Here is a 25,192-nt window from a genome sequence, read left to right on the forward strand (position 1 = left end):
CACTAACTGTGTGAGGGAAGAGAGCCCAGGGGCAGGGGCAGGAGGGGGAAGCTGGGGGTGGGGTTGGGGGGGTGATGAGTGCGTAGAAGCCGTGGAGGCAGCCAGAAGTGTTTAGACTCAGAATACACCTTTGTGTATGTGATTAGGGATATATTTTATTGACTTCTACCATCTTATTTTGTGATTCCGTTGTCCCCATTTTTTGCCATGCATTCCATCCCCTCTCATGTAGGCTTCTTTGAAGTGGCTAGCTGCATATTTGGCTTGGTTTTGTCTTACATTTTCTTACTCCTTCTCTTCCCTCCACTAGTTTGCAATTTATGCATCATTTGTATTTTTTTAGTAGTAATCCTTGCAGACCAAAGGCTGGAACTGACGGTGAGTGTTCACTGATGACCGTGGGAGCACCGGCCACCAGGGGGCACGAGCGGCTTGGGATGAGCCGGCGCGCAGTGACCGTCAGGGGGCGCGGTGGCGCTCGTCCCGTGAGCGCGGCGACCACCTGGACTGTTTCCCTCTGGACATTCCAGACGAGAATGCGTTGGTCCCCGATTTGTGCCAAGGGCCTCATAGCGCCGGGGCTGAGGATTAGTGGGGGGATCTAGACAGGATAAGGTACACGTTCCAGGCCCCAGGGGGTGGGATGAGAGGGAAGCTGGAATTCGACCTCAAAGTTTTCCAGCATTGTTGGCAACCCCTATCCCCATTCCTGGGACATTTATACCGCAAGGTGGTCATGGGAGGAAATGGGATGAACGTGGGCTTCCAGGCAGAGGTGCTTGAGGGAATGAGAATATGGGAATTGCCCACGGTTGTTTGTTTTTCTTCTGTGAATGTCCAGAGCTTCAACAGATTCTCAAAGGGACCTACAACCCCAAACAAGAGATAGGTTTGGAACCCTATCTCTTCCTCCAGGAAGGCTTCCCTGATGTTCTCTCAGACTGGGTCAGATGCCTTCTCTGGGCATCCACAGCCTCTGATCTTCCCCATCTGGGTCCTGACCCCTCTACCAGTGCCTGCACTATCCCAGAATGGATTATCAGGGCGCCTGGATGGCTCAGTCGGTTAAGTGTCTGCCTTCGACTTGGATCATGATCCCAGGGTTCTGGGATTGAGCCCCGCATCGGGCTCTGTGCTCAGTGCAGAGTCTCCTTCTCCTTCTGCCCCTCCCCACCTCTCTCTCTCTCTGTGTCCCAAATAAGTAAATAAAATCTTAAAAAAAAAAAAAAGCCACTAACACTAGTAGGTGGGTGACAAATGACAGGCAGAGAGACGTTTGTTCTGTTTTGTTCTGGTGCCAATGAGCCCTTCCACTCCCAACCATTCCCTACCCTAAGCTTATACTTTTCCAGGCTGTTTTTTGCTCTTTTTGTGGGGAGGAGAATTTTGGACTCCCCTGACCACCACCACCACCATCACCACAGCCAGGAAGTAGGCAGGGGTCACTGGGGTAGGAAGGTCTGTGCTCGACATTTCAGCATCGCACACACAGCTCATGGTCGCTTCCGCACGTCCCTGCACAGGCCACCCACCAGGACTGCCACTCCCAGCTCAGCCACAGCCAACTCCTAGCTGGAGGCCCAGGTCTCCGTTCATCCCTCCAGGGACTCCTGCCTCCACCACCTCCCCAAGTCCCACTTGTCCCAGAATAGTTCTTGACTTTGGGGAGTAGGGAAATCTAGGGTCTCCTCTGGCTAAGAGGGAGCACCCTGAGCAGGGCCCCACCGAGTGGGAGGGGATCCCTCCCGAGATTAGAGAGGAAAAAAATTAAGACAGACAGAGAGACTATGTCCCTGTGTCATAGAGCTTTGGGCAGAGAAGACGAAGGAGAAAGACAAGAGACAAAGAAAACAGAGAGACAAAGAGAAACAGACACAGGGGGAGAAAGGCAGAAACCAAGAGACAGACTAAGCGCCAGAGGCAACACAAAGGAAGAGGAAGACATGGAGTCAAGGACGGGAAGAGGATGTAATTTAGTGGCTCAAAGAATAAACTCTGGAGCCGGACTTTGAGATACATAGGCAGACTGAGGCAGAAGGTACAAAATAGGTGTTTTTTAATCGAAAATTTTTATAAAAAGTAAAGGGAATGTGAAGGGGCCCGTGGGCTAGTCCCGGGGTCCCGCAGCGTCGGTAGGAGGGGCAGAGGGTGGCAAGAGCAGTGAAGGGCATCCCTCCTTCCATCGGTTCGTGCTTCCTGCGTCCCCCCGTCCCCCCTCTCTGGCCGCCGCCCGTCAGGCACTTCCTGCTCATGCGCGCAAGCGGGCGGGAGGGTGCGCGGCAGGGACCCGAGTGCGCAGGCGCGGAGCAAAGGGCCTGGGGCCGCCGAGGCTCAGGCCCGCGGCCTGGCGGGCGTGCAGTGGTGCGGCTGGTGCGAGGGTGCAAATCCTGGGCGGCAGATACAGCGGAAGGAGCCATCGGTGTTGACGCAGCGTGCGTTGACACAGAGCAGGGAGGCCGCCTCGGCCTCGTCACACTCGTTGATGTCTGCAGAAGGGGGTACAGGGAGCGCTGCTCAGGCCTGGCGACCCCGGAGCCCGCTTGCCTGGCCCCTGCGGCTCCTGGGGCAAAGGGGTGCGAATGCTGAGCCTCCTGCTTGGACTCGAATGCAGCCACTACCACCTGCTGGCTGTGTGAGCCTGGGCAGGTGGCTTAACCTCTCTGTGCCTCCTCAGCTTTCTGTTCTGTGAGATAAGGAGGGTAGCCCCTAGGTCACTAGGTTTTTGTTAGGAAAATAATACTGATAATGATATCTTAACAACCAATGCTTACTCTATACCAGACATTGTATAAAGCACATTACGTGTATTTATCCTCCTAATAACCCTCTGAGGTAGGTATCGTGATCCCGTTTACATACGGGCAAACTGAAGCCCAGCCTGGGGAAGCTCCCTGCCCAGTATCACACAAGCCCCCATTCAGCCCAGCGAGTTCTCAGACCAGCTCTTAAGAGTCTTTGAGTGTCCAGGCCCCTGCTATTTCTTGGCTGTGAGTCCTAGGAAAACTCAGTCCTCTTTTCTGAGCCTTGGTTTACACATAGGCCCCAGTGTCATTGTAAATCAGTATTGATGATGGTCACAACTGTATGAAATGGGTTCTACAACTATGTTCCTTTTTCGGATGAGAAAAACTAAAGGGCCAGTGACCTGCCCAGGGTCGCACAGCAAGCTGCTAGACCGAGCCTGAGGTCTGCCCGCCCCCCCCCCCCCCCCCCCGGCGTCCTTGACTGTAACCACTTTGCTTTACTGCTGTCTAAACTAGGCAGCCGTGATTCATATTCCCATTCTACAGATGAGAAGACGGAAGCTCTCCAAAGCCGGGAAGCAAATTGCCCCAGGTAGCCCTGGGAGTCCTTAGACATCACACCTGCAAGATTCTACAGGGTTCCTCGATCCTGCTTCAAGCCTAGCCGGGGTCCCTGAGGTCCTCGCAGCCTGACCTCACCTGCCAGCAAGCCCCATCCCTGTGCAGGAGTTCCTTCCTGCTCCCTCTGCTGGCCCGACCCCTTGACGTCCCTGACTCCCCCCCCCCCCCCCCCCCCCGGCTCCAGTCAGGGGTCCACCCTCTCCCGGTGCGGGCTGGCCCTGGCCGCCCCTCACCGACGCAGGCCATGCGGGTCATGTCCAGGCGGTAGCCACTGAAGCAGTCGCAGGTGAAGCCCTCGGGGACGCGCACACAGCGGCCGTGGGCGCAGCCGTCCAAGATCCCGCACTCCTCCGCCTCCAGTCCCTCGTAGGGCCCAGACAGGGCCCCTGCGGAGAAGGCGGGGACTCGGTGGTTGTGCTTCGGGGTCTCTGCCTTCTATCCCTTGAACCCCGATCTGGGGCCACACCCGCGGCGGGGTATTCTCTTCTAAACTGTGCGTCCCGCTCCGGGGCTGTGGGGGGCGCTGTGGGGCCCGGTTTCCCTCGCTCTGCTCTCTGTCCTCATCTCTTGGTCTGCAGGTGTGTTTCGGTCCCTCTTCATCACTGCTCTCCGTCTGTAACTGTTTCCCATCTCTCTGAGCCGATCCCCCCACCCCCACCCGCCGGCTTCTCTTTGTTTCTAGATCTCATCCTCTTTCTCTCCCTCTTCCCTGTCTCCATCTCTCTGCACCCCAACTCCTCATCTCAGTCTCCGTCCCTCGCCCTGCAGTGCTCACCAGGATAGCCTCCACCTTCAGGGGACTCCTCAGGCTCTGGGAAGGAGCCACGGGGGTCGCGGGACCGATAGCGCCAGCGGCTGCCTGGGCCAGATGGCGCCGCAGCCTCAGATTCACTGTAGGGGCCGCCGTCGTCCTCAAAGTCGGGCATGTCGAAGGGCGGTGCTCCGTACGGGGCCTCCCGGCGGGCAAAGGGCCCAGGGGGTGGTGGATAGGGGTCGTAGGGTAGCACGGGGGGTGGGTACAATTCGGGCCCATAGGGAAGGCCCTGGTAGGGTGGCCCCAGGTCAGGGCCATATTCGTAAGGGAGTCCAAAGCCACCTGGCCGCGGGGGACCGTATGCAGGGGGGCGCAGCACATTGCACAGGGCCTCAAAGTCATCTGTGAACAGGAGCCAAGCCTCATGGTTAGCCCTTGGCCCTTGCTTGCCTCAGCACCCACCATTCAGGCCCCCGGTGTGGAAAGAGGAGTGGAGGAGTGAGGAGGGCCTTGGGCTGAGGCATGGGAGGGGCTCCCAACGAGGGGGCTGGGATAGCAGGGTCAGGATCAGGGGTTCTGGAGTCAGGACTAGGGGGCTGAGGGCTGAGACTGGGATTCCAAAGTGCTGGGGTCAAGAGTACTAAGTACTGCTGCTAGGAATCAGGGTCCAAGTGCTGGAATGGGATCCTGGACTAGGGGCCTAGTGATCCAGGGGATCTTGGACTAGGGGCCTAGAGAAATAAGATGGGGGGTGTTTTAGGGACCAGAGCTGGGGAGTCCCAGGTGCTACTGGGGGCCTGAGGGCCCAGGATGCATTGGAGGGGATCTGAGCCAGGGGACCTGGAGGTCTGAGGACCAAGGACCAGGGTTTGGGGCCTGGGGTTGAGTTCCCAAGAGCCAAAGATCAGGGGACTCGGGGGTTTTAAAAGCCAAGCTTTGGGAATCTCTGGGGTTGTGTGCTGGGGTCTTAGGCACCTGGAGGTGAGTGTCCAATACACTGGGACTTGGAGGTCTGTGGGCCAGGATGGTGGGGTCTGAGCAGCTGGTATTTGAGGTCTAAGGGTACAGGATTTGGGAGGAGGGGTCTCATAGGCTGTCCCGGCCTCTGAGTGTGGCCCAGGCAGGTGGCAGTACCTGAGTCCTGGGCAGGGCAGAGGGCACAGTCCATGCCCCAGGCTTCACCATACAGGCAGCAGCACTCTGTGTAGGTGGCCTGGCGGTCCAGCCGAGGGCGACTACACACGAGGTCAGCTCCCACTTCCTGCCAGCACACTCCCAGGTTGTCATCTGAGGGCAGAGACAGCATGCATCAGGGTGGGACAGGTGGGAGCGGGTCCCCCCAAATGCTTGGAGCGGCCCAGCCACCCGGCGCCTAACGCCCGATGCTTCTGCTCAGCTGTGATCTGCCTCCCAGAGGCCCTCTGAGGCAGCTCCAGGCGAGTGTGGGCTTGGTCTGAAATGAGGCAGTCATACAGGAGAAAGCATAAGGGGTCCAAAGGCTGGAAGATAGGGTCTGAGAGGGTTCTCTCCAAGCCCAGGCTCTGAAGGGCAGTTCCTTTTAATCTCTGAGCATTGTTTGAATGAAGTCTCAGGGTCTGTGTGTTTGGGCGGGGGCGGGGGGGGGGGGATGTAAGAACAGGAAGTGGAAGGAGAATAGAGTTTAGGTCAGTGGGCAAAAAGAAAGGACCCAAAGAGATAGAGACAAACACATCCCAAGGGTCAGAGACCCCAAGAAAAACAGGAAAGCAAAGATGCAGAGAGAGAGAGACAAAAAAAACCCCAAAAAACAACAGCAACCCAGACCTAGAAAGACCCAGAGAGGTGGAAAGAGACAGAGATACACAGGGAAATCATAACAGGAAGCGCGGCTTTAGCACTTAGTAAGACCAGGTCCCATAACGGTCCTGAAATAAACGTCCCCACAGCCACCCGCTAAGGTAGAGGCAATCGCCAGCGCACCCAGTGTGCACAAAGGAAGCCTGGGCCGCGAGGCGATAAGCAACGTGCAGGTACACACGGCCAGCAAGCGGCAGGCTCCTCTGGAAGCTTTGCTTTCGGGAGAACCTCGGACACCAGGCCAGGCGGCCCGTGGGAGCGTCAGACACCGCGACGAAATGGGGCGCGAGGGGGCGTGGTCGAGCGCGGGGGCGGGGACGAGGGGCGGGGCGGGCGGCTCCGGGGGCGGGGCTACCGAGGCTCTGGCTCTCGTTGGAGACGCAGCGGCGCCGGGAGCCGTCCAGCACCAGCGGGGGCTCGCACGTGCAGTGATAAGAACCCACGGTGTTGACGCAGCTGCCGCCCTCACACGCCGGCTCCTCGTCCGCGCACTCGTCATTATCTGGGGAGGCGTGGAGGGAGTGGTTAGGCAGCAGCCCTCTCTCCGTGCCCACTTCCCCAGCGCGTTGACAGTGATAGATGGAGTCTAGACTCCAGGAAGGACTTCCTGCTGGCGGTGGCCACATTCCAGAGAGGGGCTGGTGGGGTAGAGGGTCGAGGGGGGGCCTCGTACCGACGCACTCCAGTCGCTGGGCATGGTAGTAGTAGCCGTTGCTGCAGTAACATGAGTAGCCTGGGGCCGTGTTCACGCACACGCCGCTCTTGCACACCTGGTCTCGGAAGAGCTGGCACTCGTCCACGTCTGCGGGAAGGATGGTCAGAGGAGCGCCCCACACCAAGCGAGAGGGGGGCGGGCCAGGGTGTGGGGCGGCTGGATGGGGGGGAATGTGTGGCTCCGAGGCTTGACCAGGGAAGAGAGGGACCGAAAGGTGGCGACAGAGACCCAGAGGTAGAGAGGTAGCGAAAGGTGGGAGGTAGAGAGACAGAGCAGGGTGGGGGAGACAGAAACGGGTAGAGATAGAGGTAAACACCCAGAGGGTGAGACGGAGCTGGGCCTGGGGGCTGAGGGAGAGTGGGGCTTGAAGTCTAGCCTTACCCCTTCGGAGGCTCAGGTCTCCGCTCGGTGCCAGGTAGCCCCGGCCATGGGGGCACAGTGACTGGTACTCAGCTGCACACAGACACAAGGCTGAGCCCGGACACCCTCAACCCGGCGCCTGCCCTGGGCCCTGGGCTTACTCTTGCCCCCCTCACCACCACCCTTCATCGCCCAAGTTTCCAGGCCCCCTGCCTTTGTGCTCACCTCTCAGCCTCACGCCCACCTGGCTGGCAGCTCACCCTTGCCCTTACAGTCAGTGCCCCAGCCCATGTCCAGATGTGCCCACTGTCCCAGCGCCATGCCCCCCCCCCCCCCCCCCCCAAACCGTCAGGCCTCCAGCCGGCCCGAAAGCCCGTCCTACCTGTCTCGCTGCTGGGGCACTGCTGGATGCGGCAGCCGCCGCCCCAGCCCTCGCCCACCGTACAGCAGCACTCTTGCCACGTCACATTGCGCGCCAGGATGTTGTCACAGGCATCCGGAGCCGCCGTGTCAAAGTAGCACTCCCGGCGCCCGCTGCCCGCAGGGCTCTGCCTGGGCGGGCTGGGCCGGCGGGGTGGGGCCGGCAGACCTGGGCTGGCAGGTGCCTGGGGCTGTGAGCCCGGGAATGTGCCTGGGGAAGCAAGGGGCTAATTTAGCCCAGTGTGGGCTGAGCCTCCCACCCCCGTGTTATAGATGAGGAAACTGAGGCAGAACCAGACTCCACACCTCTCCCCATCTGTCCTCACCTCTCCCATTCTCACCCGCTGTCGTCTCTCCATCTCTTGCCTCCCCAATTCACACCCTCCCAGGTGTCTGCCCCATCGTCCCAGCTGCAGTTTGGGATGCAGGGGGTGGGGGGGTAGGCAGTGTTCTCTGGCTTCCTGGATACTTCCTGGAACCTCACATCCAGTGCATCCTAAGCTGGCCTCAGAGTCTTCCCAAACCTAGTCTTGGGCCTGGACACATCTCCCCCCCTCCACCAGGCAGCCCACAGCCTGTCCACTGGCCTCTCGCCTTCTGCCACCCACCCTCCCTTCCTTTCCCATGACCGCTGCCTTGGTCCAGTCTTGTCCTCTCCTGCCCGGGTCCCTGCCCCAGCTTGCTCCCTAGGCTCCCAGCCCCTGGGAGTGTCACCCACTCCAGTCCACCTTCACAGGGCAGCTGGAGGGAGGTTTTTAAATCTGTTTATACCTCTCTCCCACTCAAAACCCTTCCATGGTGTCACAGTGCCCTCAGGAAAGGGAAACCTCCTGAAGATGATAAATCGGTGCGATCTGGCACTGCATCCTTCTGTGGCCTCGTTTCTCCCCACCCCTTCCCTTGCTTTGTACAGCATGCCACCCTGAACTTACTTTTGTTCCTCAAACATGTCAGGTCCTCTCTTGCCTTGCCAGGCCTTTGCCTTTGCTGTATCCTCTGCCCAGGATGCCCTCCCTCACCCACTTCACCTGGCTTATTTCTACTCATCCTACTGCTCTCAGTTCCGACATCCCTCCCTATAGGAAACTCTCTCTAACTTTCTCAGGCTGGAGTAGGCACCTCCTCTGGATTCCCACAATTTCCTAGCCTTGCCCCATCACAGCCTTGTTCCCTCTGACCCGGGCTTCCTCCTTCCAGCCCTGATTTCTCTGGTTGTCACTATCTGCTGGTATCTCTGCCTGCCCCCTCTAGACTGTGAGCCCCTTAAAGACAGAGTGGTCTCTCCTGGTCACTACTGTGTCCCTGGGACCTAGGATAGGGCCTAAACACAGTGGATGCCCTATGAACATTTGTTGAATGAAGGAATCTGGTAGAGTCAGGGACAGGGCTGACACCAAGTCCCACCACCCATGTTAACCCATGTGTTCTGAATTTTTTATTGTTATTTAAAACAACATTTAACTGATGGCAGCTGTCCATGCCTGGAATGGTTAGATCACATCATTTTTCTGTGAGCCCTGCAGCCATCAGTTAAATAGACACATCAGTCTCACCAGCAGAAGTTCGTGGGGGAACACAACGTCCAGTCATGGGGTCAAACTCCTCAGGGCTGGTGGGACAGACACAGAGGAAGGAGCCTTCGACATTCTCACACAGGGCAGCTCCACACACACCCTGTAGCGTTTCACATTCATTCACATCTGTGAGCAAGAGACAAAGGGGAGGGAGAGTCAATGGTTGTAAACGTCTGTGATTCCAAAGCTCTAAAAGTCTGAAATACCCAAATATAATGGGTATTTTTGATCACCCAGACCCCCTCATTCACTTATCTTTTGGAAACAAACCCTGAATTTCCCTTGGGAGCCCTCTGTTCCTCCATTTTCAACTCATGTATTTTTGAGTAGGGTTAAATCTACTCCAAGTAGACACAAGTTCCAGGCATGGCCAACCAGATTACTGCATTTCTCTGGTTCAGAGAGAAGGGTGGTGACCAAGCTGGGCCAGTCGATGCCAGTCCTGGGACTTTTGCTAGAAATATCAAGAAAGAGACCCCCTCTTTAGCTCTAGGGGTTGCCAAGCTGAGGATGTTAGCCTGGAGGTGCTAGGGCCTTCTTTATGATTGTGAAGAGTCTGCCTGAAAATAAATACAACAGAGGAAAGCAGAGCTGAGAAGAGGCGACAACTAGCCTTGTTAGAATCCCTGGATCCAAGTGTGTCTCAAGTTCAAACATTTTCTAGGACTCCACTGTTTTAAAGATTTATTTTTTTGACAGAGAGAGACACAGCGAGAGAGGGAGCACAAGCAGGGGGAGCGGGAGAGGGAGAAGCAGGCTTCCCGCCGAGCAGGGAGCCCGATGCGGGGCTCGATCCCAGGACCCTGGGATCATGACCTGAGCTAAAGGCAGACACTTAATGACTGAGCCACCCAGGCGCATCCCCCCTTTTTTTAAAATAAAGATTTTATTTATTTCAGAGAGAGAGAGAGAGCATCTGCGCACATGAGTGGGGGGAGGAGCAGAGGGAGAGGGAGAAGCAGACTCCTTGCTGAGGGCAAGTCTCCAGGTGGGGCTCGATCCCAGGACCCTGAGATCATGACCTGAGCCGAAGGCAGACGCTCAACGACTGAGCCACCCAGGTGCCCCCACTATTTTAATTCTTTTCAAAGAAATAAAGCCTGTTGTGTTTGCATTTGTCAAAATTTAAAGAATATATAACTGGGGCTCCTGGGTGGCTCAGCTGATTAAGCATCTGACTCTTGATCTCAGCTCAGGTCTTGATCTCAGGGTCATGAGTTCAAGCCCCATGTTGGGCTCCACGCTGGGCATGGAGCCTACTTAAAAAAAAAAAAAAAAAAAAAATATATATATATATATATATATATATATATATATAGGATTCATGCAGCTTGCTGTATGTAAATTGAACCTCAAATCAAAATATCTGGAAACACCTACTGGACTCTGGTTAATGCTATGCATACTGAAGAATTTAGGGAGAAAAGTACTGATGCCTGCGATTTAATTTTAAACCCAGAGATAAGACGGATTACAGGCAGATAGGCGAGACAAGAAGTATAATAAAAGAATGATAGTGGAATACAGATCATGGGCATGTGGACATTCATTCTATAGGTCTTTCAATTTTCTGTACCTTTAGACATTTTCCTCACAAAATGTTGGGAAAAACGAAAATGTTTATGTGCACTTAAGATTAGTGTGCATTAAAAAAAAAGATTAGTGTGCATTTTACATACTTTATGCATATATTTTTTTAAGTCCTTCCAAAACAAGATCTGAATGAATAGGGTTTCTGTTGCTTGCAACCAAAGGGGTCCTGACTGATATGGACATGATATATAGTCCAAGGTCTAAGTTCCACAGGCCCAATGTGTATGCTCATATTTGTTCACAGCAAATGTGAACTCACATCTGTTCAGGTCCATGGAGAGGAGCAGGGACTGACCAACCTCTTCCCCCCACCCCAGCCCCAGCCACCCCCTGGAGCCCCGTACCCACGCAGTGACGCCCGTCCCTGGCCCCCTCGTATCCCTGGTCACAGAGGCACTGGAAGGAGCCGGGCAGGTTCTGGCACACGGCGTGGGCCCCGCAGAAGGACCGATTCCGGCATTCGTCCACATCTGCAACCACCAGACAGTGAGGCCCTTGCTGGACCTTCCCTCCCCTCCACATCTCACCCAAAGCCGGACAGGCACCTACCCTGGCATCCGCCCCCTGGTGTGGGCTGATAGCCAGGGTCACAGGCCGGTGTGCAGCGGTAGGAGCCAGGGGTGTTCTCACAGCGCTGGGCTCCACAAATCGCTGAGCCATATTCTTGGCACTCATCCACATCTGCAAAAAAGAGTGGGGTGCGGAGGGGAGTCACAGGACTGGATTCACAAGTTCCTGATGCTGCTCCCAGTTCCCGTGACTGAGAAGTCTCTATAAATCTGGTATTCTAGGAGTCTGGGTTTCTAAAGTGTTGAGACTCTTAAGGTCTCACTGCCATTTCTCACATAGTCCAAACATGGCCCCACCTCAGGGCCTTTGCACTTGCTGTTCCCGCTGTCAGGAACACTTTTCCCCTGGCTATCTGCACGGCTCCCTCTCTCACTTCACTCAAGTGAGATCAAGCCCTCCTAGCGCCCCTTCCTCCACCGCCCTGTCATCTCTGTCCATTTATCCTGCTTTATTTTCCTTCTTATACCTGATATTATATCATCCGTGCATCTGTTAGCATGCCAACTGTCACCTCCCTAGACTACAAACTCCACAATGCAGGGACTTGTGTCTGTCTTATTCCCCGCTATAGCCCCAGAGTGTAGAACTGTGCCTGATACACAGTAGGTGTTCCCAAACTGTTTGCTGAATGAACCTTGAATCTATTTGCATATTTTTAAAAAAGATTTTATTTATTTATTTGAGAGAGAGAGAGAATGAGAGACAGAGAGCATGAGAGAGGGAGGAGGGTCAGAGGGAGAAGCAGACTCCCCGCCGAGCAGGGAGCCCGATGTGGGACTCGATCCTGGGACTCCAGGATCATGACCTGAGCCGAAGGCAGTCGCTTAACCAACTGAGCCACCCAGGCGCCCTCTATTTGCATATTTACTGTCTATCTCTCCCCACCCCCTCCCTATCCCCTCATCAGCACCATGAGGGCAGGGACTTTGTTTGACTCATTGCCTGTTGCATCCCCAGTGTCCGGCACACAGTAGGTGCTTAATGAATACTTGCATAATTAATGAATGAGGTCCCCTGAAACTAGGCTTCCATGGATCACAGGTCTGGCAGCCAGAGAGCCCAAGATAGCCAGCCCACAGTCATTTCATTTGCTCCCCAAATCCTCTCACCTCACCTCCACGAGAAAATGCAAGGGCACACTGGTGGCTTATTTCGACCACAGAGATAGGGACACAGTTAAGTGCATTGGTTGGGGGCTCTTTCCCTCCCCTCAAGTCCAGAAGGCAGGGTGCTCCTCCTCAGGCCCCAAGGGAGTGGACTCCAGCAACTTGTCCTAGGGGCAGGGGTGGGGGAGTAGTCTCACCGTCACAGGTGCCCTCAGGACCCGCGTGGTAGCCAGGGTCGCAGTCTCGGACACAGCGGTAGGAGCCCGGGGAATTCTCACAACGCTGGGACCCGCACAGGGCCGGGCCCCGCTCGCGACATTCGTCCACATCTGAGGAAGGAGGCAGAGCAGTCAAATGGGGGAAGCAGGGGAGGGTGGGAAGCAAAGGAGAACAGGTGAGGGAAGAAGGGAGTGGAGAGTCAGAACGGGGGAAGGGAGGAAGCAGCGGAGGAGAGACGAATGGGAGAGAAGGGGAGGCAGAGGGGCAGAGATCGGCGGGGGAGGCGCCTCTCACCGAGGCAGGAGGCGAGGTCTGGGCCGGCGCGATGTCCGGGAGGACAGACGCACTCGAAGGAGCCGTCGGTGTTGGTACAGATGCCGCTCTGGCAGAGGTCCTCCTCGCTGCACTCGTCCACGTCTGCGGGACGGCGTCCGAAACCGCGGCCCACCTCCGCGGCTTAGCATCGCAGGCCACGCCCCTCCGCCGCCCTTGCCACGCCCCTCTAGCTGACACCTCCCACTTTTCCCCGCCCTTCTTACGCTCCTCCTTTCCCCGCAAGCCCCACCCCTCCGACGGGTTCAGGGGTGTCCAATCACGGCGCCCCGTCCAATCACGGCACAACTTACCCCGACTCCGCCCTTTCCCCTCCAAACCCCGCCTCCCTCTGGACGCCGCCAGGAGGCTCCACAATCCCGGCTTTGACTTTGACGCTTTGAGAACTCAGTCCAAAAATTCAGACTCCGCCTTCCGCCCTCTCCTAGTCCTGATTTTCTTGGTGTAAGCCCACCCTTTCCCGGTCCAGGCTCAGCCTGGGTACGGACCGAGGCAAGAGGCTCCGCGGGGTCCGGGCCGGTAGCCGGGGGCGCAAGTGCAGGTAAAGGAGCCGTCGGTATTGAGGCACTCGCCGTGGGGGAAACAGAAGTCGCCCTCTAGGCACTCGTTCACGTCTAGGGTACGGGAGAGATGGGGCTTAGGGAGGAGCAACTCCGCCAGCAAGCCCCACCCTCTGCCTGTTAGTCCAGCTTCCACCTCCCCAACAGGCTTTGCCCAGGAACCCAGACCCTACTCCCAGGCTCTCCCGTCCCTCTCCCCGCCCTCTCTCCCCTCTGCCCACCTGCGCAAGGCCCAGGCCGACCCGAGGGAGCGCGGTAGCCCGGCTCGCAGCTGCAGCGGAAGGAGCCGTCGGTGTTGGTACAGTGGCCGTGGGGGCCGCAGGAGGCACCCGAACTGCACTCGTCCACATCTGTGGGAACGCGGCTTTCAGAAGGGGTCTGGTCTAGGGACCCTGGAAGGATCCCCTTGGGGCCGAGGGATCTGGAGAAATTGGTGGGTAGTGTCTCGGGTTGGATATGAAGTGAAGGCTCCGTGGCAGAAGTGGGTGGGGGAGACCAAGATTCCCTGATTCTAGGGACCATAATTGGGTGTCATGTGGATCTGGATTTCTGGGAACTCCCTGTGCTAGGATCCTGGAGTCAGTGAGGGACTCTGGACTAGGACTGGGGTCAGAAATTAATTAGTGTAAGAGGCCAGGTATTATAAGCCAGGATCACTGGATGGCATTCTGCCGAAGCAGGAGTCAGAATCAGTAATTGTCATCTGAGACCAATTCGGATCAGGGGTAAGAGTCAGGGTCCAGAATTCGGCCCCTAGTCAGGTGTCAGGTCAGGGATCATGCACCCACTGAGGCCCCAGGGAAGGTATTCTGAGAATGGGGAGGGGCGGTGAGAGACAGGATCAAAGGCCACAGAGAGTCAGGGGTTATGGCAGGAGTTATGGCTAGGTCAAATGTCACAGTCAGGTTCACGGGTCACAGGTCACATTCAGGGTCATGGGACAGTCAGGATCAAAAGGGTTACAACTGCTAAGAGGGTTGTAGTGAGGGTTAATCAGCGGGGGTAATGGTTAGGGTCAGATGTCACAGTCCAGTTGAGGGTTCATGGATTACAGAACCAGAAGTCACATTCAGGGTCAAGGTTCATGGTCCAGATCAGGAACTGCAAAATGGGTCAGGGGCCCATATTCTAGGTCAAGAGTCACAGTCAGACTCTAGGATTCATGGTCCAGGGGACTAAGGTCCAGGTCAGGAGGTTATGGGCCACGTCAGGGGTCATGATGCAGGTCTAAGGTCATAGCCAGGGCTTGGTCTCACCAGTGCATCGGCCATGGTGCAGGTGGTGGCCAGGAGGACAGGTCCTGCACTGGAAGGAACCGGGTGAGTTCACACACTCCTGCCCAGGACAGGCCAGGTGATTCTCACACTCATCCACATCTGGGGGACAGGGGAGAAGGTGGCCTTGAAGGGGCAGCCCAGAGCCCCCCTCACCCATCCACACTCCTCCCTCCCTCCCCGGCCTCACCCTCGCACTCGGAGCCGGCCGTGTTAGGTTGGAAGCCCGTGGGGCAGACGCACTGGAAGCCACCTTCTGTGTTCTCACACCGGCCATAGGCACAGGGCGGAGGGCTACGGGCACACTCGTCCACATCTGGGGCAGAGGAGACCAGTGGGACTGAGAAAGGGGCCTGGACCCAATCATCTCCATTGCTGTCACCATCTACCCCAACATTCCAGTCTGGAGGCAGTCTCCTGGACTTTGCCTAGGCTCATCCCACCTCCCAGGAGGACAGACTCCTTCCCTGGCCCCCCATTAATGGTCTCTCCAGCTGCCACGGTGAAGCTAGGGCACCACCTCCTGCGTGTTGCCCTCTCCACCTCAGGGTGATCCCCTCCCCAGGGTTCCCACAAGCACAAGAGTATCATTCCAAAAGGGAGGAGGAATGGAGAGCACCCTCATATCTGGAGAAAGGGGAGAAGACTCTGGAGTCAAAACCTCCCCACCCTCTCAGTACGTCCACTCCTCTCTGCCCCTGTTCTCCCTCACCAAGCCCCATCACCCTGTCTCTCTGCCCCCCAACCATGTCTCTCTCCAGTCCCCACAGCCAATGGGGGTGGGATGGGTTGGACTCAGCACCCTCACCTTGGCACGGGGCCCCCGGCCCTCGGGAGCGGAAGCCAGCAGGGCAGGCACAGTGGAAGGACCCCGCCGTGTTGTCACAGCGGCCTGGCCCGCAGGGCGGTGGCTCTTGGGCACACTCATCCACATCTTCTTCACACGCCGAGCCCCGGAAGCCAGCCGGGCAAACACAGCGGAAAGAGCCGGGCAGGTTCTCACAGACCCCTCTGCCACAAAGGCCCGGGCTCTGCGTGCACTCGTCCACATCTGCCCAGGGCAAGGGGCCCAGAGTCACACCTTTATGCCCCCCAACGCCCCTGCGCTCCGCTCAGCCTCCCTGACCTCCATCATTTTCCCTTTCCCCGCTCTGACATTCTGCTTCCTGGTCCCCAACACTCGGCCTCCTTGTCTGTCTCATTCTAGGCTCCTCTTCCCCATTATTCAAATTCTCCATCCTCCATCCCTCTACCTTCTCAATCCCTAAGCTTCCAGCTGGCCTCCTAGAACTCCAGTCCCCATCAATTGGCCTCTTTCTGCACTGTTCTCCGTAACTCTACCCCCTGCCCCATAACTGACATCTCCATCCTCCATCCCTCTGCTTCTCCATCCTCCATGACTCAGCTTTTCTGTTTCCGATCACTTGGCCTCTCCATCCCCCCCATGTCACTCTGTCTCTACAGCCATCAGGCTGCCTGCCTGGCTCTTAGAACCTGGGCCCCCCCCCCCCCCCCCCCCCCGCCCCGGCTCCCAGCAATCAGCCTCCCCTGCCTCATTGCTCAGTTTCTCCATCCCTCATGACAATGCCGCTCTACCGTTCCCCCCACACCCCCTTCCCCTCTGTCCCTCCCAGTTCCTCACCCTGGCAGCCGGCTCCGTGGGGAGCAGCCTGGTACCCAGCGGGGCACACGCACAGGAAGCTGCCTGGTGTGTTCTCGCAGCGCCCGCGGTCACACGGCGGCGGCACGCGTTGGCACTCGTCCACGTCTGCAGGCACCAACCCGGAGGTTGGGGCTGGGGCAGACACTCCCCTTCACTCCCCCCCCCGCCACGCCCACCCTCAGAGGGCTCAGGGAGGATGCGAGGTGGGGAGGGCAGGGGCGGAGCCAAACTTGGGCCGGGGCCACACTGGGGCAGGAGCCAGGGGCAGTAAGAGAGCCCGGAGTGGGTAGGTTTAAGGCGTAGGCGGGGAGGGAGGGAGGAGGGCAGGTGAGAGGGGAGGACCACACGACGACTGAGTACCCGGCCAGGGCAGAGGCAGAGAGAAGAACCGCGAGGGGGCAATTTGGGGAGGGCAGGACCAGGGCGGGAAGGGCAGCTATGGGGACTGAACAAAGGGGAGGCAGGAGAGACGGAAGGCGCGGTGCGGGGTGAGGACGAGGCACGGGTGCGGCAGGGTGGGAATCGGGGGTCGTGGTCAGGTGATAGGTTGCGGCCGACGTCGGACTGGGGCGGGGCCTGGGGGAGGGCGGGAGCCGGTCGGGAATATGGAGGGGGCGGGGCCAGGGGAGGAGCGGAGCCGGACCTGGTCCCGGGGAGAAGCCGGGCAGTCGTACAGCAGGGACCGGCCCCGACGGGCAGAGCCTGCTGGGCGCCGAAGAAGCAGTGGTGGGGCCGAAGGGAGAGTGGGAGCAGGTCAGGGGGCGGGAGCAGGGGTGTGGGGGAAGAGCGGGAGGGCGGGAACTGCTGGAGCGCGACTGGGGCAGGGGTGGGGCCTGGAGCTGGGCGGGGCGGATTTCTCACCCAGGCACCCCGCCGCCCTCGGGCCCGCTCGATAGCCCTGGCCGCACACGCAATGGAAGCTGCCTGGCGTGTTTTCACAGCGTCCGGGGGCACAGGGCGGGGGCACGCGGCGACACTCGTCCACATCTGAGGGCACGGAGGGGGCCGGTCAGGAGGTGACTGGCAGAGCCCCCGCCCCACCTCCGTCCACCCCCACAGCCAGGCTCACCGATGCAGTGTGTGCCCTGCGGGCTGAGCCGGAAACCGGAGTCGCAGGCGCAGGTGTAGCCACTGGGCCGCGGGATGCACCGTCCCGGGCCGCAGACCTGGGGATTGCGCTGACACACGCCCGCAGAGGGACCTGGGGGGTCCAGACAGCCAGGGTTCCCCCATCTCTGAGTCCCCTTCATCCCAGTACAATCCCCTCAGATCCTCTGCCTAAGACACCCTCATGGATGTCCCTCCCCAAGCCCAGTCTTCCGCTTCTGATCCTCCTCTCCTTTATTATGGGATGTTCTCATCACATCCTCTGCCTGAATTCTCTTTATTGCCACCCCGAAGTCTCCACTTCTGAATATTTTGCTTTCCAACCCTCTGCCCGAGATAGGTTCTTAGTGCCCTCTGCGTGAAAAGTAATTGCCTAATGTTAACTGAGCACTTACTATGTGGCAGACTCTTCAGAGACAGTTCAATGAATCCTCACGATGATCCTCACTTTACAGATGAGGAAACTGAGGCTCAGAGATGTTAAATGACTTGCCCAATTGACAGAGAACGTAAACCCAGGTCTGTCCAACACGAGTTCCTAATGTTACCCAGTGCTTGACTCTCCAAACCTTTCTCTCTTCCCACCCGTTCCTTAACTCCGCTGGCTGTAACATCCCTATCCTGAGATCTTCACCTTAGAGCCCCCCCCCTAGGATCCCCACCTGTAATACCCCCATCAATGTCCTCGATTCCCTCTACTGCACCTGATTCAGGGATCTCAGGACCAGACCAGGCAGGGATGCTGGGCAGGGGAAGCTCAGGGCCCGGCCTGGGCTCAGGTGGGGGTTCTGGACGACGGGTGGGCAGAAAGCCTGACAAAGAAGGGGTATCAGTGAATGGAGACCTGGATTTGGGTGTCCCCCCTCCTCTCTCTCCTCTTTTCCTTATGAGGCTGGGGCAGCCCCTTGGAGATGGCATCTCCTCCTCCAGAAGCCAGCTCACCTGTGGGTGGCCTATGGGTGGAGGGTGGAGCCCGGTGGCTCAGGGACACTCGGGGTGGCTCCTGGCCCAGGGGTCTGGTGTTGTAGCGGAGGTCAGAGGCCGAGTAGTGGTAGCCAGGGCCAGCAGGGCAGATCTCCCGAAAACCCTCTGGGAACAAGAAAGGGAGGGAGAGAGGCAGAGAGAACATGAAAGCAGGAAGAAATGAGACAAGAGGAGTCTAGAATCTGGCCTTGACTGGGGGCAGGGCTTGGTTTTGGGTGTGGGTCAGGGGTTTGGGTTGGATGCTGGTTTTGGGTAGTACCCTGGCCAAAGAATGGAACATTTCAGAGGCTAAAGGTGGGACCAAGGGTGTTTTTCCTTACTTGGGATAGGGACAGGGACAAGGGTTGAGGATGGGATCTGGTTTAGTCTGTTGAAGGGTCTGGTTTTAGGCAGAAGCTAGACTGCCGGGGAAGTGTCTCAGGAAAGAGGGTGTCTGGGGTGGGGCCCAAGAAGGAGCCTAGGCTGAGGGCAGGGTCTCAGGAACTCCGGACTTGGTCAAAGCTTGGGGACAAGGTTGGACAAGCAGCATATCTAAAGGGCTAGGAGTAGTCAAGGCGGGTCGTGACTCAGGGGAAGAGTCTCAGGGGTGGGTGTGGCCAAAGGTGGGGTGGGGCCCGGCCGGAGTCCAGTCTGAGGATCTCAGGGCCTGGGGGCGTGGCCAAGGCTAGGGCCCAATCCGGATGGAGGGCTTTGAGTCTCAGGGCCCAGGGGCGGGGCCTAGAGTGGGCACTGTGTGAGTCAAGCCCAGAGATAGTCCAGGAGGGAGGCGCTCACCTGAGCCGAACGGTGGGCAGAGCTGGCAGCCGCGACCCCAGGCTTTGCCCACGCGGCTACAGCAGCAGATCTGCTTGGTGATGTTGCGCAGAATGGGCAGCGAGCAGCCACCGTCGCGGAGCACGCGGAAGCAGGGCCCTTTGGCCTCTGAGATCACGTGCTGGGCTGCGTGTTGGGGAGAAAATTACTCAGGGCGGGCTTGGGAGTGTAGAGGAACTAGGGCATCTGGGAGACAAGAGAATGGTCCCCGGGAGGCTCTGGTGGGTGTAAAGGCCATTCAGAAGAGGTCTGAGAGGGTCTGAGGGAGAGGTGAGGGGTCTGGAGGTCTGAGAAAGGTTTGGTGCCGGAGGAGGGAATGAGGGAATCTGAGAAAGATCTCGGGGTCTGCAGAAGGTCTGGTGGTCGAGAGAGATGAAGGGATTCGGGGCCTGAGAAGAGCTGAAGAAAGTCTGAAGATCTGAAGGTATATAGACCTAAAGTTTTGAAGGGTTCCTAGAGGGGCTGAAGAAGGTCTAGGGAGTCTGAGGATGTGTAAGAGTCTGAGACGTTCTGAGGGGAGTCTAATAAGAGTGACCGCGGGGAGTCTGGGAGGATCTGGGGGAGTCTAAGGGAATTAAGGCCCAGGGATGCTCTGGAAAGGGTCTGAGGGCTGGGAGGACAGACGGCAGGGAGGACAGACGTGGGATCCAGCCTCAGCCCCTGCCGGGTGGCTTACAGATGCAGCTGCTGCGGGACGAGTCGTGCAGGAAGCCGTCGGGGCACACGCACGTGTACCCGCCGTGCGTGTTCGCACACTCCCCGTGCTGGCAGCGCCCACCGGTCGCGCACTCATCCACATCTGCGAGGAATGCAGTGGTCTCAGGGGCGTCAGGGATGAGCTCCCTGCCAGCCCAGCTCATAGTGCCAAACCCTTCCCACTCCTGCCCCCCATCTCCCCCGCTCACCTTGGCAGGACCCATTAACCCTTTCAAAGCCGGTTGGACACGGTCCATCTGGGGTGCCTACTCGGTCGGAAATCCCTATGGAGAGAAGAGAGGGGTGCGCCAGGGCGGGCGGAGCGAAAATAGGTGGGCGGGGACAAAAGAGGGATGGGCGGGATTAAAAGATGTTGGGCGTGGCTTGAGTGCAGGGTGAGCCTTAGGTAGGCGGTGGGACAAGAGGCAACGTGGGAGGTTCCAGAAATGCATGAATGGGGCCGTGGCATAAAGGTGGGGTGAGAACAGAGTAGCCGAAGTCAGAAAGTGGAGTGGGCGGTCCCAGAACGGTTTGGATAGATCTAGACTGGAAAGGATCCCCACAACCGGGTAGGTGTGTGGCTAGATTTTGTGAACACGGTTTGTCTATGGGCAGGGTAACCAGGAGCCACGGGGTTATCACCTCTCCCCAGCTCCGAGCACCTCAGGGACGTCCTGGGGCTTACCCAGGTGCTCCGAGCATGACTGACAGTCGTGAACGCCCCAGGCCAAGCCTGCCCCTCTGCAGCACACCTCCTGAGTCCGGAGCCCGGGCAGCGGGGACGCACACTGCGGAAAAGTGTCCGGTGAGCGCGCCCCCGCGTGGTGGCACGCTCCGGGCCCCTCCCCACCCGCCTCGTCTCACTTCGCCTCCGCGCAGCTCCCGAAAGCAGTAACCGAAGCCGGAGGCATCGGAATAGCTGTCCTCGCGCGGCGCGCTCTGTGCCAGCACGGTGTAGGGAGCCGCCGCCTCCGCCCGCGCCGCCGCCTCCGCCCGCGCCACTGCCTCGGCGTCCGCCTCCTCCCAAGAGCCGGACACACGCTCCACCTGGTGCACCACCACGGACGCCTCCTGCGGGTGCTCCACGTGCACGCTCACCATGGACGCCACGCCTGGAGGGAGGCACGGCGGGGCAAAGGGGTGTCTCCCCGGGTTCTTACGGACTGGGACTAGGAATGGGGGGAAGGGCGCGCTGGAGAAGGGTACTCAGGACAAGGCAGGAAAGATGAGGGTCAGAGAAGCGGCGAGACAGTGGACAGATGGGTCAGAGGGGACCCCGGCCTCACTCTCCTCACCGTGCTCGTCGTCGCGGTGGTTGGCCAGTGGCATGGTGTACACCGAGCGGGTGAGGCCCGGCATGGCCGGGGCCGGTGGCCGGGCGCCCGAGGAATGCAGCTGGCAGAACTTGCCGGCGAAGTCCGGGGGACAGAGGCAGCGGTCAGGCTTCACGCACACACCGCCGTTGTGACAGATCAAGGGACACAGGACTGGGGGGAGAGAGAGCCTAGGTCAGACCCTAATGTGATACTCAAAGTATCACCTCGTTGTAAGTTGCTCCGCCTTGATCTGTCTTGTGTCACCCCCCACCAACCCTGGCCACCTGCACCGGCTGGGTCCAATAGTACAGCCCTCTGCTATAGCTCCGCCCACTGGGTCAGCTCACTACGCCCTCCGGCTCTTCATTCACTCTCAGGTCACTCCGCCCTTCCTCTCCAGTCCCACTTTTAGAGGCGGAGTCCAGGCGTTCCAGCCCCACCCAGACAGCGCTGTCCCCGCCCATTGGCTCGGCCCCGACCACTCTCGCTCTTGCCTTAGCAGTTAGCCCCGCCCATCTGATCATCCGGCTGGGTCTTCAGCTACGCAGACCCGGCGCTGGTCTCTTCCATTGACTAAATCGACGTTTTGGCCACCCCGCCTGGCACCACTCCGCTCTCCCAACTCTGTCTCTTTACCATACTAGGCACACGCACATCCCGTCTGGCCGGGTCCACGACACTCAAGTTCCGCCCACTGGTTGTGCGTCCCCTGCTAAGCTACTCGCCCACATGACCTGCTATCCGCCGGATTCTAAACCTCTCCTGTCAAGGTGTTTAACCGGCTGCCCTTAGCCCCGCCCACCTTCCTTTCCTCCCGCCGATTTCCCCCGGCTCTCTGGCTCACGCTCCTCCCGCCCCACCTCCTTGGCTATCTGGGCGTCCTAGCCCCACCCACCGCGCTTTGTCTCCGCCCACGTCTGCTCCGGCAGCAGAGTTCTAGCTCTGCCTTCCCGCCTCCTGTAGCCCCGGGGCGGGGCCGCGACGGGGACGCGCCTCCTCTCCCCTCTGCGCGCCCTCGCTGGGCCCCTGGCCACCTCTGGGCGGGGCACTGCCAGCTGTGCGGCGGGGTAAACAAAGAGAGGGGTGCGGCGGGGGTAGGGCGGCGGCTCCGCATTCCGGACCCTTGGGGAGCCCCGAGCCCTCTGAGCCAAAGAAGGCCGGACGTATCCTGCGAGGGCACCCCCTCCCTTTCTCCCCCGGGGCTGCAGAGAACAGCTGGAGACAGCTGTGCGGAGGGAGGAAGGGGGCAGGCGGCTGGGGCTGGGGCCGTCCAGGAAGGCGTGTGTGGGATTCTGAGCCACACACTGGAGAGAGGGAAAACATAGAGGGAGCCCCTTCTATTGAGAAGGGTAAAGAGACTGGACTCCTGGAAAGACATCAGATAGAGTGCAGTACTCTGGGATTCAAAGATGGCTCAAGGTTTCTAGAATGGAAAGAGAGCCTAGCTCAGAGGAAACCAAAGCTCCCTTTCATTAGAAATCTGTTAAATTCTTTTGGGGAGAGTTACCTAAAAAACAGGACTCTAGTGCCTTCTAGGGGACAGCTAAGTTGAGGGTGCTGAGAATAGGGTTTACATGGAGAAATGGGATTCCCTGGGAGTCCCCAGCACACAAGAGCCTCAATTGTCTGGGAAGATTCTAAGATACTGTGGATCCTCCATCCCCTCCCAGCTAAGGGATTAGGTGCCCAAGTCTTTGGATTAATGGCTGTGTAGGGGGAGCACAGTGTCTGGAGAGTCTTCTTGTGAGAATCAGCTGATCAAGACCAGCTCTGGGGTTCTCTGAAGATAGACGGATCAGAAGTTCCTGGGGAGGGGGTCAGCTGGAAAAGCAGGGCTTGGAAAGATAGGAATCAGGAATCTGATGGCACTCAATTGGAAATACAAGAGAATGGTAGTCTTTTGTGGAAAGAGAATTCAGCTAGGGAGTGGAGTTATCACTGTATAGGGTTTGTAATCTGGGGTTTCTCCGGGAAGTAGGGAGGAGTAGCTGAGGGACAATACTACAGAGTTCTCTGGTGAGGGGCACAGTTTGGGGGGATTACATCAGAAGAATGGGAGGGAACTTTACTGGAGGGGCCGGTCTGTGGAGTCTGTTGATAGGGGTGGGGAGGAGGCTTAGGGTCTGAAGGCTGAGATTCTGGGCTCCCCTACTTAAGGGAGTCAGGCCAGGACTCCAGGGTGCCCTAATAAGGGTCCTTAATTGAGTAGCAGGAGAGGCTTAACTAGGAATCACGATTCCAAAATAGGAAGGGTCTCTCTGGCGGTCACGGTAATCCAGCTAGGTCTCAGGGCATTTCCCAGCCTCCTTGGGAATTCCTCTGCCTTTTCTCGGTCTGAATGCCGGCCCCCCACCCAGCTCCTTTGGGGCTCCCACACCCTGGACGGGTCGATACATGGGCACGGCCAACTTCATGTCCCACGCCTCTGAAGGAATAAGGAGCTGAGGACATCGGGGTCCTGCCGGGGTCAGCCCCCCTTCACATGCCCCTCCTGTGCCTCCAGGGGCTTGGCACCCGCCTGGGCACGGCGCCTGGCACGGGCACGTTGGGGCTGGGCCGGGAGGGAGTGTAGGAAGGAGGGAGGGAGGGGAGGAGGGAGGGAGTGGCAGCGGGCGGGGGCTCAGGCGGGAGATGAGCTCACGCCGGCCAGGGCTGGATTGGCTGGGGGCCAGGCTGGGCGAGTTCTCAGAGCCAGGGGCCCCCACTCCCCACTCCAGAGGGCCTCTGGGGTTGGGGGCAGGTAGGCCCCGACCCCGAGAGCCCGCCCATCCCTGCACCCTGGGGCCAACAGGTGGCCCGCCCTCTCCACCTCACCTGAGCCCGCGGGGGGGGGGGGGGGAACCCCACTGTAGGGGTGCCTGATGCACACCCTCCTGTCCCCTCTGCCCCCCAGGGGGCGCCCCTTCCCCTAGGCCTCCTATCTGGATTTCTCTCCCACGTGCGACCTTTGCAACTCAGGGGCCCTGCAGAGACCCTCCTTCTAGGGACCCTTTCCCTCTCAGCTCTTGGGATCAACTTTCCTCACCCCAATCCCCCTCTTCCAGGCACTCCCGTCCTGGACTTTCCTAATCCCTCCCACCCAAGACACAGAAACTGGGACACCCCTCGGGGCCCCGAAACTCTCGCTTGGTCTCCAGGGACTCCTTACAGTCTCAGAATTGGGGCCGCCTTCCCCCAAACTCCAGGCCCCTCAGTTCTGGTATCTCCCCCTTTGACTCAGAGGCATGAAAGCCGGCCCCAATCCCCTCACGTGGGACGCCACAGGTCCCTGAGAACCCTCGTTGCTTGCAAAATCGGGACCCTCAGGACTCAACCCCAAACGCCAGGAATTTTAAGTCCCCCTTCCTGAAATACCCCAGGGATTCCCCAGCACTCGTGCACACCGAATCTGGGCTCCCTCTCCCTGGGGGACTGTCTCTCCCATCCCCGGGGACCCTCCTCCCCCTGGGAACCCCTCCCTCGGGACCACCACCCCGCACTCACAGGCGCGGAAGCCGGGTCCCCCCGGGGCCGCCCCGCCGGGCGCGCCGCTGTCCACGCTGGTGGCGTTGCGGGGCGCGCAGGTCGGGGTACAGCGGGAGCCGGTGGGCCCATGGACGCAGCGCAGGCCGCACACGGCCGGGGTGAAGCGCACGCGGAGGCGCTCTCGGGGCCGGCCCAGCACAGGCTGCGGCCCGAGCAGCGCCAGCAGCACCAATAGCGACACCCGCGCGCCGCCCGCCATGGCTGCAGCGCCGCGCTCCGCCGCGCCGCCGCCCCAGCCCGCCCGAGGGGCCCGGCCGCGCCCGCCCGCCTGCGGGGGAGGGCGGCCGCGCCCCCGCTCAGGCCCCCCCTCCCCACCACTCCCTCCCCGGCGGCCGCGCGGGGGCGCGTGGGGCTGGGCGCGCAGCCAGAGGCGCGCAGGCTGGGCGCTAGACTCGCAGGGGGGAGGGGG

At 59.1% G+C, this 25,192-nt stretch overlaps 1 protein-coding gene across 3 annotated transcripts; it reads right to left on the reverse strand.

Moving 5' to 3' along the window:
• Positions 1 to 2,034: 2,034 nt before the first annotated feature.
• Positions 2,035 to 25,015, reverse strand: LTBP4 (latent transforming growth factor beta binding protein 4). 3 transcript variants are annotated; one of them, XM_035023325.1, is made up of 30 exons: positions 24,742 to 25,015; positions 21,238 to 21,429; positions 20,807 to 21,054; positions 20,628 to 20,730; positions 20,152 to 20,226; positions 19,923 to 20,045; positions 19,208 to 19,372; positions 18,392 to 18,538; positions 18,154 to 18,261; positions 17,412 to 17,543; positions 17,204 to 17,329; positions 16,322 to 16,447; positions 15,488 to 15,730; positions 14,870 to 14,995; positions 14,662 to 14,781; positions 13,627 to 13,755; positions 13,334 to 13,459; positions 12,807 to 12,929; positions 12,491 to 12,622; positions 11,167 to 11,298; positions 10,962 to 11,087; positions 9,004 to 9,150; positions 7,413 to 7,661; positions 7,052 to 7,123; positions 6,629 to 6,757; positions 6,311 to 6,457; positions 5,254 to 5,406; positions 4,141 to 4,521; positions 3,599 to 3,751; positions 2,035 to 2,486 (listed from the first exon to the last, which is right to left on the reverse strand). In XM_035023325.1, the coding sequence occupies exons 1-30, from the start codon at positions 24,980 to 24,982 to the stop codon at positions 2,332 to 2,334; spliced, it is 4,629 nt and encodes a 1,542-aa protein (XP_034879216.1). In that variant the 5' UTR covers positions 24,983 to 25,015; the 3' UTR covers positions 2,035 to 2,331. The 3 variants fall into 3 exon arrangements, with proteins under 3 accessions (XP_034879216.1, XP_034879218.1, XP_034879217.1); XM_035023327.1 differs by lacking the exon at positions 24,742 to 25,015 and adding an exon at positions 21,543 to 21,597; XM_035023326.1 differs by lacking the exon at positions 2,035 to 2,486 and adding an exon at positions 2,515 to 2,683.
• Between the last annotated feature and the right edge of the window lie 177 nt (positions 25,016 to 25,192).

This window comes from Mirounga leonina, unplaced genomic scaffold (assembly GCF_011800145.1).
Source record: "Mirounga leonina isolate KUSES-001 unplaced genomic scaffold, KU_Mleo_1.0 Mir_177, whole genome shotgun sequence".
In the NCBI taxonomy this organism is placed as follows: Eukaryota; Metazoa; Chordata; class Mammalia; order Carnivora; family Phocidae; genus Mirounga; species Mirounga leonina.